This window comes from Astatotilapia calliptera, chromosome 2 (genome assembly GCF_900246225.1).
Source record: "Astatotilapia calliptera chromosome 2, fAstCal1.2, whole genome shotgun sequence".
Lineage (NCBI taxonomy): Eukaryota > Metazoa > Chordata > Actinopteri > Cichliformes > Cichlidae > Astatotilapia > Astatotilapia calliptera.
In genome coordinates, this window is record NC_039303.1 from 3,911,592 (window position 1) to 3,925,961 (window position 14,370).

The 14,370-nt window shown below is 39.3% G+C and overlaps 1 protein-coding gene across 1 annotated transcript; it reads right to left on the minus strand.

The window, feature by feature from the left end:
* Positions 1-1,585: 1,585 nt before the first annotated feature.
* On the minus strand, positions 1,586-3,287 carry LOC113028686 (uncharacterized). The gene is made up of 6 exons (XM_026179084.1): positions 3,212-3,287; positions 2,774-3,100; positions 2,230-2,574; positions 2,007-2,132; positions 1,825-1,880; positions 1,586-1,739 (listed from the first exon to the last, which is right to left on the minus strand). Exons 1-6 carry the CDS (start codon positions 3,252-3,254, stop codon positions 1,605-1,607), a joined length of 1,032 nt encoding a protein of 343 aa, XP_026034869.1. The 5' UTR covers positions 3,255-3,287; the 3' UTR covers positions 1,586-1,604.
* Positions 3,288-14,370: the final 11,083 nt, after the last annotated feature.

The window sequence follows — 14,370 nt, forward strand, 5'->3', positions numbered from 1 at the left end:
AGTGGCTATACTACATGGCAAATGAAAGCAACCTACTAGTATTACCAAAGAGCTAGGCCTAAACAAAAATCACAAAAAGCAAACCCCTCCAAAAACTCCAACACTGGGTCAGACGGAAATGACCAGGAATACAGGGGGGTCGTTAGTGAGATCAACGCTCTCCAAATCAACGCCAGAAGACGAAGGAGATGGTAATAGACTTCAGGAGGAAGTCTATTACCATCACACCACTGGTGAACATCCAAGGAAAAGACATTGCGACAGTGAACTCTTACAAGTACCTGGGTGTTCACCTCAACAATAAACTGGACTGGACTACAAATACAGATGTTCTGTATAAAAAGGGCCAGAGTCGACCCCATCTGGAGACTGAGGTCCTTCAGAAGCTGCAGGACTATGCTAAGGACATTCTGTGACACTGTGGTAGCATCCACCTTTTTCTATGCAGTGGCCTCCTGGGTGAGTGGATGCACGAACAGGGACAGGATTGACAAACTGGTGTGGAGGTCTAGCTCTGTGCTGGGATGTCCACTGGAGTCTGTGTAGCTGGTGGGCGAGAGGATGTTAGTAAAGCTAGCATCCATTAGCATCCATACATGTGTGTGTGCACGTACATGTATGGATGTACGTGCACCTGTACGTCCCCCCCAAATTACAAGCCCTTTTTTAAATTGTGCTATTGACGCAGTTATTTAAGGTATCTGTCACTTTTAGGTGTGATGGCTGACATAAAAACAGCTAGTGCTGTCATGGGAATGTGAAGGCTGAGGTGAATCAACCACAGCAACTATTAACCCCTTTAAAGCCAGTTGGAGCGGGCACGCTCCGTTTTGCATAACTATTTTTAAATCCCTGTAGAACCAGAACCGCGTAAGCTAGCGCAATAATTTTTTTTGCATATAAAACCAGAGGAGTTGTACTTACATCTTATGCCATCAGCTTGTCCTAGGTCACGGTTTCCTTCCACATATAGCTTTGCAAAAGCTGCATAAAAAGCACTTGCAGGAACAAAAACAATGTTCCAGAAACACGCTTTGCCAATCCGATCAGCTGTTCGTAACACTTCCTACGTTGAAACAGACATCAAAATAAATTTCCTGTTGTTGTAAACTACTTTTTGCAACTTTTTTGTATTTAAAGTTTTGAGGGATAAACCTCTTAAATTTCTCCAAGTAGAAATATGTGTAAAAAACAAAAACGATTTTCAATTTTTTTGTAGTTCATTGCACTTTTTTGCAATTTATGTAGTTACTATGGACTTAATGCATACATATTATTAAAATATGGGCTATAACAGTTGTATTGATGTATAGCAACTTGAAATGCTCGCAAAAATGGCACTACAGCATGTAAAAAAATAAAGTAAGCTCTGGCGGCCTTGGTTCTATGGTAGGTCTTAAAGGGTTAATTTGAAGTAATTCACAATCAGTGTGATGAAATCATCATAATATACTACATCGTACCACTCATTTAATAAATCATAATATTATACATAAATAATTAGGACAAACAAGCAGGAAACATCATGTTTTCAGTTTTTATATTAGTTTACTTTTAGAAAAAGATTACTATAAACCAGCCCACAGACACTCATAGATACACTTTTACATTTTGCATTTAACTTGAGAATAAACACTTTCTTCAGTTTCCAGTTCATTCTTCTTCTTTCCTCTTGTAGATGTAGCTTTCCTTCCAGAGAAGTGTAGAGCAGCATAGTTTAGATCATGTCCACTTTCAGCCTATACAAAATAATAAAAAAAATGTTTACCTCATAGAATCATTTTAATAAAGTAAAAAAAAAAAAGATTCGGTCATAGTACTTACACTGTTGTCCACTGTTTGGCATAAATCACTTTGCCTTGCTTGTGAAGAGCTTTTCTCTGTGTGTTACGGTTACAAAAATAGGAATATTATCTATTTTGTCTGATTTAGAATTTTAAATTAAAGGAGTATTTAGTTTTTCTCACATTAAAGGAAAACTTTAGTGCTCCTACAACAACACTTACTTTTAAATTGTTCGCATGATGCTCTTGGGTTTCGGCAACAGATCAAAATAATATTGACAATCACAGAAATGGCCAAGCAGGCTAATGCTATCACCAGTGCAGAAAATTCAGAACCTCTTCTTTGCTCTAGAAAACCAGAAACAATCAAGAGAAACAATTAGTAATTCTGACAATAATAAGGAATCCTATATGCCATGGTTTATTTTTATAAATAAAATCATACCTATTTGCAGTTTAGTTCCTTTTCCAAACAATATCTTCCCACATGTGGCCACAGCACAATAGTAAGTCCCTTCTTCTGAGGAGCTAATACTTTTATTGAATTGATAAACACAACTCTGCTGGGTCGCAGAGCTATTCCCACATTCATGATGTCTGTTTCCATCAGTGTAGATGATGCTAGGATGAGATGGATTTGATCCTTCTCTAAACCAGAACATACTGAGACCTCCGGAACATGTCTTGTTATCAAAATTAGAGAGGAGTGAACAATGAAGAGTGACTGAGCCTCCTGGAGGGGCTATCTTCTTTTGAACAACAGAATAGTTCGATGTTCTCTGGGTGTTTCCTGTGTAATATAAATATATTAATAAATGTGATTATAAAGTACTCTGAAAGACAAATAGTTTCAGTTTTCAAAAATATAGACCAAACGTATCTTACATGTAAATGTAATGTTTTCAAAACATGCTCATTCATAAATTATTTTCTTTAGTATTGAATTTTAGCTGCTGAAGCAAACTTTTATAGAAGAATCACATTATTACCTTTTACTAACAAATATGTCGCAGTCCATTTGGTATTTTGGAGCCACGCTGTGAATCCGCAGTGATACATTCCCTCGTCCTCTTGTCTTGTCCTCAAAATGGTCAGTTTGCTCAAATTCTTGTCATAATTAACATCCCATTTTGAGTTGTTGAACTCAGGTGCAAAGGCACGTGCTGCAGAGTCCTTCACTGTCCAAATCCTTTGCAGACTGTCCCCAGGACTCTGCTTGTACCAGTCGACTCTACGGCTGTACACGGTCTCAGGCAGGTCACATAGTAATGTTGCAGGTTCACCGAGTTGAACTGTAGTTACTGGAATAAGTGTGTCTAATTTAAAACAAAACAAAATCTAAACCATTAAGTCACAATAATACAGGAAACCACCATGCTAACAGAATACATGTATGGAAAAAACACCCAGAATATAAAAACACTTACATGCTTGATGAATAGCAAGCAGTGCAACCCATATCACAATCATCTTGGCAACACCGCTTTTTAGGGAGCTTGTAGGTATTTCAGTCAGTGTAGGAGGTATTTTAGCACAAACCTTTTATGTCACATGTGTCAGATGAATCTGATTGGTTATCACAGAATATAGATTCAAGGGCACTTCCTGTCACATTGCTCTCTTCCAGGCTTCTGAGGAGTAAATCACATCTTCCTTATTCATTTGCACATTATTTCATTGATGAAGTAAATTTCTTTCCCAAAAAATGTTAGGTGCTCATTTATAGTTATTTTAGTTTTCCTATCCAATATTCATGTTCTGCTTTAATCTGTCAGCAAATTTTCCAAATGATTTTACTAGTCTTCTGTTCCCGCTACTGTCAATTTTCATTTAAGTGTTTCTGAATTCATTTAATTGATTATTTCCACTTGCAAAGACAAAAAAAAAAGGAAATACAAAAAAATCAAAGTTTGCTTCCACTTATAGATTACCGAAGTTTTCATTTCCTGCGTGGTTAACTTTATTCAGCAAAACTAGGTTAAGTCATGACGTCAGCTCAAGTTGACAATTGTACAATAATAAAAACATCTTAGAAAGTTCATTTTCTAGGTTTATCTGGGTTTAGGTGCTCTGCTTTACCTAAAAGTGAAAACACTTAGATAAATGTTGCATGCATTTATTTACACAGCCATTAGAAGTTCCTGAATTCTAAAACTTAACTTGGTCTTAACTACAGCTTGTACAAATTACTTAGTGCCATTTTCTGATGACAGATCGTTTATTGAATCTCAGAGCTTCTTAGTGGGCTAAACATATTTCCAGCAAGAGATATCCTGCTATTTGGTTTTCTTGCAATTCACTATGGAAGTGTGAAAACTGCAGTGGACAAAAAAAGTAGCATATTTATGGTTTGTGGTTTACAAATCACAAAAAGATAAAATACTTCACATATTCTAGTCATTGATTCGAGACTAGGGAGGAGACACAAACCCAGCCTAAGATGGTCACATGCTAGTTTACTCCTAGTCTACTCCCAACGCCGGAAAAATGGATGGGCTGCATCAAGAAGGGCACCTGGTGTTACAACGTTACCAAATAAAATAAAATGTGGACAAATTAACATAATTGACATAAAATGTCTCTTTTTCAGAAATTTCTGTAGAAGATACTAAAACAACAAGAACTTTTTATGTCATTTAGTTGTTTATCCTGGCAGCACGGTGGTTAGCACTGTTGCCGCACAGCAAGAAGGTCCTGAGTTCAATTCCACGATCAGGCCGGGGTCTTTCTGTGTGGAGTTTGCATGTTCTCCCCGTGTTTGCGTGGGTTCCCTCCGGGTACTCCGGCTTCCTCCCACCGTCCAAAGACATGCAGCTTGTGGGGATAGGTTAATTGGATAATCTAAATTGCCACTAGGTGTGAATGTGCGAGTGAATGTGAGTGTGAATGGTTGTCTGTCCTTGTGTGTTAGCCCTGCGACAGACTGGCGACCTGTCCAGGGTGTACCCCGCCTCTCGCCCTATGACAGCTGGGATAGGCTCCAGCGCCCCCCGCGACCCTGAAAAGAATAAGCGGAAGCGAATGGATGGATGGATGGATAGTTGTTTATCGATTAGCTAATTACTTCACACTCACTGGTGTAGTGTGAAGGGCCATGATGGAGCAGAAGTTCACATTTTGCAAAGCTTTAGCATAGGCCAGATAGATGTCTGTGCTGTGTCGATAGCGTACAGACACAGCAACTCACTGCTCCTCACGTTCGGTGCTTTGTTTTTTTACTTTTTCTACGTGTATATGTGTGGGTGTTTTTTACTACTATACATCGAGTAGATTCTACTTACAGTTGTCAGGACCTTCTGTATTTGGGATTACGCTGTGCAAGGAACATTACATCAGACTATCACCACTTCCACTTCCACTTCCAAAAGGGTAACATCTCCTGGGTCTAAGTGCAATATCTTCCTCTGGGGGTGAGGGTACCTGGACGTGGGGTATAGAGTATGTTTGGGTAGTGTGATTGGGTGTACAATGTCCATTTGTGTCTGTCTTTACGTTTGGTGAGTGCAGAGTATTTGTATATGTGTGCACGAGCGTGGGGATGCACGTTTGTGTCTGTGTGTGCCTGTTTGTCTGTGTCTATATGTCAGGTCGGATCTCAGACTCCACCTCTCTGGGAACATCTCAGGCCCTCCAAAGTATGGAGGCCTATCCCCCTCACCACACTTCCTGCCGGTGGCTGATGCCCTCAGGTGTCGGTGCATTGGTGGTTCTTGGTGTCCGGGGCTGGGCGCTCAGGTATGTACTGGCTCACTCCCGGTGGCTGCATGGCGGGGCCTGGCGCCTGTGGCTCGGTCGGGCCTCTTCCGGGGTGTGGGGGGCCATCAGGCCTCCGGCCTCTGGCTCTGTTCACTCTGGCACAGCTGGCTACCGGCAGAGCCCGCAGGCACGCCACTGGAGCCCCCACTGACTTCTGCTCCGTGGCTGCTAGGTGACCCCTCGTCTGGGGCTCTCCTCAGCTCTTCCCAGGAGGGTGGCACGGATGCCCCTCCGATGGTCATCCTTGGGCTCTCGCACTCTGGGGTCTCTGGACGTCAGGGGCCTGGATCTTCTCCATGCCTGCTTCATGCCCTGGGGGGCAGGGCATGAAGCATATGGCTCCCCACACGCTCTAGCAGATCATTACGTGGAGAAACCTTTTGAATACAAGCGCTCTGATCCACACAGGTGTGCACACAGGTGTACACAGACACAAACTACACCTTTGTTGGCTGCTACCTCAAAGCACATTGTGCCCTGTCGGTCCTGCATGTCGCACAACAACATTCAATATTTAGTATTTACTGTTAGCTAGATTAATATGATGGTGCTGTGTTTATTATGTTGCTCTCTTTTTTTGCTTGTTCTCTCTTTTTTCTTTTTTTTTTCTCTCACAGGTGATCTGGGAGGTTTTTTTTTCATTTTAAGGGTCCTTTCTCCTCTGTTTTTCTGTTCCTTCATCTTTCTTTCTCCCTTTCCTATCCCCCAGCCATGTCTGTCCCATCTAACAACTGAAAATAAAATAAAATAAATTATAACAACAAAGGTCGATCAAATGGACCAAAACAGCAAGGCCGTGATGATCCACTTGGCATAGTAAATCTGTTGGGTATCTTTGTTAGCTTTCAGACATCAATTCTGACGGCTAAAAAACCAAACGGGACAAGCAAAAAAACAAAGTGTGCTGACATACTGCATCTCTGTATGGGTCTCCAGCTGCACCACAGCACACAAAAAGGTGCTTCAGACTCAAGGACAGCTTTTACAACACGGCAATAGCCCTAAATCAATGCTAACACCTGACCTGTTTGGCTGCCTCCCTGGACTTTTTGGGGGGTAACAAGAATAACAATAATAATATTTATATTTATAACAAGGTGCAATAATAATAATAATAATGTGCAATAATAACACTGTGCAATAAACATACACTTATTCTTCTTTTTATTACTTAAGTTACTGTGTTGTGTTGTGTTGTGTTGTGTTGTACGCAGTCCCGACGTGGGACAGTTTTCCACGTTTGTATTATTGTACTGTGTATGACTGTGCAATGACAAAGTTATCTTATCTTTATGTTTGACACACAAGGCATACAGTCTTATAATGTTAATTTAGTAACTTCTGGTTCTATTCAGAGCAAAATAAAGCCAATTTAGTACCATTTGGCAACCTTATCAGCTGTCCATTTTATAATGAATATCATAAAGAAGGAATTTAATATAGACACTTGTATACCACAACAGAATTTTATTAAAATGCTACAGATTCTAAAATCTACAAGTCACCAAGTCACCACAAATTTAAGGTGGACACCATAGATTTTAGATTTACTATTTAAAATCTGATAAAATATGAAATATAGGACAAAATCTATTTCTTACCTTGGCTATGCTGTTGAATAATGGGGGAAAAAAGTGTGGCAAGGGTGTGGTCCCTGGCTCAGCTGCAGGAGAGGGGTGGTGCAGTGAGCTTAAGGGGCAGTGCCAGGGAGGTTGGAGGGGCAGGTGTGTAGGGTTTTGTTAATGAGCTCGTTCTCTCTTCCTTGTTGATTTAGTGAGGCTTGAGCGTAGTGGATGAAAGTGTGTACGGGAGTGCAGAGGAGAAGCTGCATGCGTAGGTGCCAAACTTAAAGAACTGTCATCAAGGTGTGGGACAAAAATAAAGAAGCAATAAGCATGAACAGTGTGTGCATTTGGGGTCCTTTAACAAAGTGTATTTTCAAAACCAATAAGATACTGCAGTTAAATTGACCTTTTAACCTTTGCAATAGGAAACATCATCATTTTACTTAACATGTTCTGTAGGGCTACAGAGAGAAAACTAGTAAACATTTTTGCTTTCTTAACCACTCATAATCACTAACTTATAACTTAACTTATTACCCATACAATAAAAACTCTCCATAGAACACACTATACAGGACACAGGATGTTACAAATGGGCCTTACAGGCTCAAACATATTGCCTGGTGGTTCGGGCATCGTTGTTAGATGCCCGAACCACCTCAACTGGCTCCTTTCGATGTAAAGGAGCAGTGGCTCTACTCTGAGCCCACGACGGACCGGTGCAGCGTCTGCATTACTGCAGCCACAGCACCAATCCATCTGTCCACTTCCGGCTCCCTTTTCCCATCACTCGTGAACAAGACCCAGAGATACTTAAACTTTTCCACTTGGGGCAAGAATTCGTCCCTGACCCAGAGTGGGCACTCCACCCTTTTCCGGCTAAGGACCATGGCCTCAGATGTGGAGGTGTGGATTCTCATTCCCACTGCTTCACATTTGGCTGTGAACCATTCCAAAGTGAGCTGGAGGCCATCACCTGCTAAAGCCAACAGAACCACATCATCCGTGAAAAGCAGAGATGAGACAAACCTTCAGGACTGTCTCTGGCTTAAGGAATACAATTTGCTTTCATCCTGGCTTGTTTTTATTATTTAACTTTTTTGTATAAAATAGTTAATTTAAGAAGATTTAAGTGAGTAACTTTTTATTCATTTTAATGTAACACACAATGTGACTGAGATGTGTTCAAAACACAAAGCTTACAGCTAAAAACATACAGGTTAAACCCCCAAAAACATTAACATTTTGTGTTATTTTATTGTAAGTAAAGTACCTTTAGCACATCAGATCATCTGCCTCCATCTCACCCTGTCCCTAGTATCCCACTGTGTGTCACTGGAAGACCTCTAATTTCCTACTTCCAAATGTGTCGAACCAGATGCTTATTTTGGATTACGTTAGCTTGCTCTCCAGTAATAGTTTGAGGAGTCATTTTTGATCTGTGTATGTCCTCCAACATCCACATTAAACACATATGTAGAAAATAGGTAGAAAATTAGAAACCTCCTATAGAGATTGAAAATGTGACGTCATTCCGGGGTAAAACCGCAAAGGATTCTGGGAACGCGTGGCAAGCGGTACTAGCGCACGCAGGCTTTCACATGAAAACTATCACACAGCGATAAAAAGAAACGCAAAAAATGACAAGAAGCCGTTGTATTATTAACTGCAATAGCCGGTCGCATGACAGCCACGGGAAGCCGACGGGTAAAGAGATTGTTTTTTATCGGATTACATCGTTGAAGAGAAATTGTTCAAGCCGTGTTTCCGATGCAACAAAAAGCTGACGAATGGCCTGGATTGCAGCCATTCGAAGACCAAATATAACGTCTTAGAACACTCCAGCTCACATGTTAGTCTGCTCCAAGCATTTCCACAAAGGTAAGTCTTTTGTTGTAGTTATTACGTAATTTATCATAACATAATAGTGTATGTAGGTTACAAATAAGTCTTATATTAATTTGAATTGAATTTGTTGCGCTATGCTGCTTTGTTCACTGTGGCTTTGCGAGCTAATGTTTGTTGTGGTTTGTAGGAAAACCAGCCAACAAAATGCTGGAATGCGATCCAGACTGGACCCCCTCTATCAACCTGGGTCATACCGAGTTTAAAGCTGCTACCACAGCGAGATTTGATCGGTTAAGAGAGAGAGCGATATCAAAACAGCCACGAAACGTCCCGCATATATGTGCCCAAGGGTTGTATTGAAGCAAGCAAGTGATGAATAACTGTTTTCCAGTATGTTGTGTTTTTTTGGGGTTTTTTTTGCATTGTTGATTTGTTTTACACCGAAGCAGCTAATAAAGCATAATGAAATACAATTTTGCCTCTTTCTTGTAAGATTCTATATTAGAATGCAACAATAATGCCAGTTATAAATAAAGACAATCAATTGAATGAATTATGAAACACTCATTTTATTTCTATTAATCTGAAAATGTTGTGTAACACTACAACCTGAAATGACAAATAGATCGCGTTGGCCTGTACAGGAGATAAAGGAAAAGAATTTAACAACAGCTGTGAAATGAAATACTCCAAATCACCAAAGTAAACGGGACCTGGGCTTGTTGCAGGGATCTGAAGTTAATAAACATCTTGTGAGTGTATGTACTCACACTTAGGACCATATAATAATAAATATGTGCGTGATGAAAGTTGGGCAGCACGCTAACGTGCTTACTCCACTCTGTATGCTCGTATGGGTCTGACACTTTCACTCCTTTGATTTTTTCCTCGTCCTTTTTTTTTTGCCTTTTCGTCAAGTCTTTGTACGGACCTGCTGAGTTCTTTGTCATTTTGTACGTAACTGTTTTTGGGGCAAATAAAATACAATTAGGGATTAAAACCGCAGAATTAATGATTACCGGTGCTGGAAATACTAGCGTTTAGTGCAGTGTCTTGATTTTGTTGCCACGGGTACCTACAAAGCAATGCGCGAAAGTTACGTGGTCTGTCAATCTCTATATCAAAGTGATGCTGTAAAGCTAGTTCATACATGTATTACTTCTAGGTTGGAATTACTGCAATATTAATATAATATGCATATTAGTATTTAAACTAATATTAGTATTTGTATTGTATAAATGCTCTCTGGAAGGCCTTCAGTTGATCCAGAATGCTGCAGCAAAATGACTGACTCACATACAACCTAAAATAAATAGTTTGCTTTGCCCTGGCCACTTCTAAACAACAACAAAGGCACCACTTAGACATGCTTTTACCTTTGCTGATTCTTGATTCTTACAATTTATTTATTGGAAAGTCCCAATACCAATATTTTAACAAGATTTTTTTTTTACTGTTTATTAATAAAAACTGATTAAAATGCAAAAAGTATCCAGATAATAAAGTTTATTTATGTACGTTTATAACAAAAAAAGGGGAAAACTATATTCACATAAAAGATCTCATAATAGATGTTAATCCAGGGCAGGAGCCTTGACAGCAGCATAGATGCTGTCTTCCTCTGTTGGTTTTTTATGTCTTTCCGCTGATTTACTCACTTTTTTAAAAGTTGCTGTAGAATATACCAACGTATCCTCATCTGTCTGAGGAAGCAGAACATGTTAGAGATTAAAACATGCATATAACTAACAGCTTTTTTATATATTTAATTACCTGTGGAATTTCCTGATCACCACCTGAAATTCCATTTGTTTCCAGAGCAGCTGCAGTTGTAAAAAAAAAAAAAAAAAGAGAGAGAAGGAAATAAAACAGTCAAATGAGCTAACTTTTGCCAAATATGGTTTGACAGATTGATGTACAGTGTGTGTAATTTTGCTTACCATTAGAGTACACATGTGAATTCTTCTTTAGTTTTTTGATGGAATAGACTAGAAAGGCTACAACAATCACACTTATAGCCAGAGTAGCGATAAACAGGTAAAAAAATATGTTGTCCCTTTTTGATTTGCTCCTGTCAACTGCTGCCATGGAAAGAACAGACATAAATCATGGATATTAAAAATGATTACAAGTATTAAAAAGTTTGGGGGGTTTCGGGGGAAGTTGATTAGGTATTACAGAATCTTGGCTAAAAAAACAAAATATAATCAAATGCACAGATTTTCTATTTCTGGCATTATATTAAAATGTGATAGAATTACCTGCAGTATCCCCTTTTTTATCCCCAGAAAATAACTCTACACACGTGGCCACCGCACAGTAATATTTCTGAGAATCAAAAGAGCTGAAGTTTCTGAAGTAGCTGTAGAAACATGCCTTTGCTGAGAGTTCCTCGGGATTCTTTTCATATTCATCTTCACCCTTAATACAACTATAATTTAAATCCAGGTGTGACGGATGTGATTTGGCACTTAAACAGAACATCTTCTTATCAGTGGGACAACTTTTATTCTGAAAGTCACGGAGGATCGAACACTGCAGTGTCACTGTGTGTGCCAGATGGACAGGATCAGATGGGAGAGCTGTAGTGAAAGCAGCTTCTGGTCCTGAGAAATGGAAACAAATAAAACAATGTAAAAAATTGCTTTTAATTTTTTTTAAGATACCTTGCATCTGTCCATTACCAGCCATTTCATTTTGTACAAAATCACTCTTTTTTTACAAAAAACAAGTTTGTGTGTTTCCGTCTGACCAGATGCCGTTTTCTGCACCACCTTTCCAATGTCCTTACGCTTATCATGACACTGTGTTTATGTGCTAAAAGAGTCCTTGTAGTCCTTGTCACTGTACTCGCTACATTTCAACTTTTTCCCTTAAAATGGTATTAGGATTGTTTTCTCCAAAAAGACGTTTAACTTTGATCTCAAATTTTGACTTCTTAAAGTGATCAGTAATAATATTGGGTATTTTTCTCAGTGTGGACTTAATACTCTGTCGTAGTGAACTCATACATACACACACATATAAAGAAATAAACTATCGAACTTTACACACACAATGTGCAAACATGGATTTAGGAATAAAAATATCTTATAATATTTTTTTGTCTACTTACCTTCTACTTTCAGGAATGTTCCTTTCAAAAATATTAAGTCTCGACTTAATGTTTTCACACAGAAGTAAACTCCTGTATCACTTTCCTGTACTTTTGTAATATATAAATCAAATATTCCATCCTCTGTAGCAGTTCTAATGCGCTGATCAACCCCCTGAGAGCTAAATGACCTTCCAAAGATTTTAGGAAAATTTCCAGAAACAAGCTTGATCCAAAATAAGGTTCCCATAGACCTGCGGGGGCATGTCAGCTTTATATTCGCTCCAACATGAGCAGTCTTTGTCTCAAAAATCTGCTCTTCTGAGCAATCTGAAATAAACCAAACAAAAAGTCAGCCCAGTCAGTCATTAGCAAGTAATGGAATCATCTACACTTCAAAAATATATCAGCAGCACAGGCCTTTAATTATACTTACACACAATACCGAGCATCAGCAAATAAAATATAATCCTCATTTCTGATGTTCTTTCTTGATACTGCTGGGATGCAAACTTAATTAAATGATTTGTCTAAATATAATCATATCGAGTGGGAGGAAACAATTGCAGAGCACTCTGATTGGCTTCTTGTTAAGTTGTTTCACTGCATTACAGGAGTGGAAACAATGTCAAATGTGTTTCCAGCATAAGCACATGAAACAACACCAATTGTAAGACGCGTCATCTTATATTTGTGGGTTTCTCAACCTGAAACCTAGAGAAAGCAAGAAAGACAGATTGGTTTAGACTGTGCCAGCTGGAAGCATATGTGGAAGAAATGATATAGAACTTGACACACACCTCCAAATAAAATCCAATACAAGCATGTAAGAGACATTATGATAAACATAAAGTACATTATGTATTACTGTTACTATGTCAACCACTGTTTATAGATTAAAAAGATCTCAAATTGAGATTCTAGGTGGATTTTACGCTTTATTATTCCATTCATATTTCCGTGATTTTAAGGAGCCTTCATGTTTTCCAGTCTACGTGTCACTGTTCAGCCAGATTTTTCAGATTTTCCATGCAGGTTTAAAAAAGGGTCCTGTTTTGTTTGGCTGTGGAACTATGTTAAAATTGATACTGATGACTGAACTTAATCCACAGATCTGTTTGGTTAAGTTCAGTGATCTCTCTCTCCCTAGCCACCAGCTCTAGGGAACAGACAATCTAGAGATATCCAACGTTTCCAGCTTGTCCTGTGTCAAAGTTAAACAACTAAATTCAAATAAAATAAAATATAATTTTTTTAGACTTTTAGACTTTGACTTTGGCCATGGCAAACAATCCATTATGAAAGCATGCTACTTGACAGGCATGTTATGAAACTAATCATTAGGTTGTTGGTTCAGTGTTTTAACCCATCCATTTTCTTCCACTTATCCGGAAGTGTAAGTGCTTAGGTTTGGGGGGGAGCAACCTAAGTAGAGAGTCCCAGACCTGTCTATCCCTAGCCACCAGCTCTAGCTTGTCTGGGGGAACAGACAAGCTAGAGATCTCCAGCATGTCCAGCGTGTCCTGGGTCCGCCCTGGGCCTCCTCCTGGTGGGACATGTCCAGATACTTCACTCAGGAGGTGCCCGAGCTATCTGATGCCCAGGTTCGTTAGATAGCCGAACCACCTCCTTACTTTGATGTGGAGGCATAGCAGGTCTACTCTTACTGTGCATCGCTGGAAGCGGATGAGATAAGCATTTGCTGAACACTGATTGGTTAACAAGTCATCCAGATTAGGGAAGAGAGCCCCAGTTGAGTTCATAAAATATGAAAAACACAGACAAATAAACCATGCCTGGACTTTCAGCGAACACACTCGCACTGCTTAACTCCCAGCTTGTTATATGGGAATATTTGAAAAGGATTTAAATGTACCAGACACATGTTCTGTTTTTTTCTTGTGCTAGGTTAGTTTTGTGAAACTCAGCAAAATAAGTTTATAGTGCCAGCATTAAAGGTAAATGAAAAAATAAATTAGAATATGCAAATCTCCCAAACAGGTCAGGTGCCTTCACAGACTGCCTGTCAGGGCATCAAAGAACCAACATCAATGGACACCTTATCAGTATTTGGTGCCCTGGGTTGAAAAGATTTCTTTTTGAAGAATGGATTTACAACTCTTAACACTCTATCCGGTCTTTAAGTCTGACATCATTAGCTGTGTCTGGGCCCAACTACGCTGGAGGTCAAACGATTACTGCGGCATCACTCAGAGTTGAAAAACTGTCTAAATTCTTTTGTCTGTAATAAAATGATCAGTGTTCTGCTCTACCAGGTGTAACAAGTAAGTTTAACGTCCAGGCATCCATGAAAACAGAATTT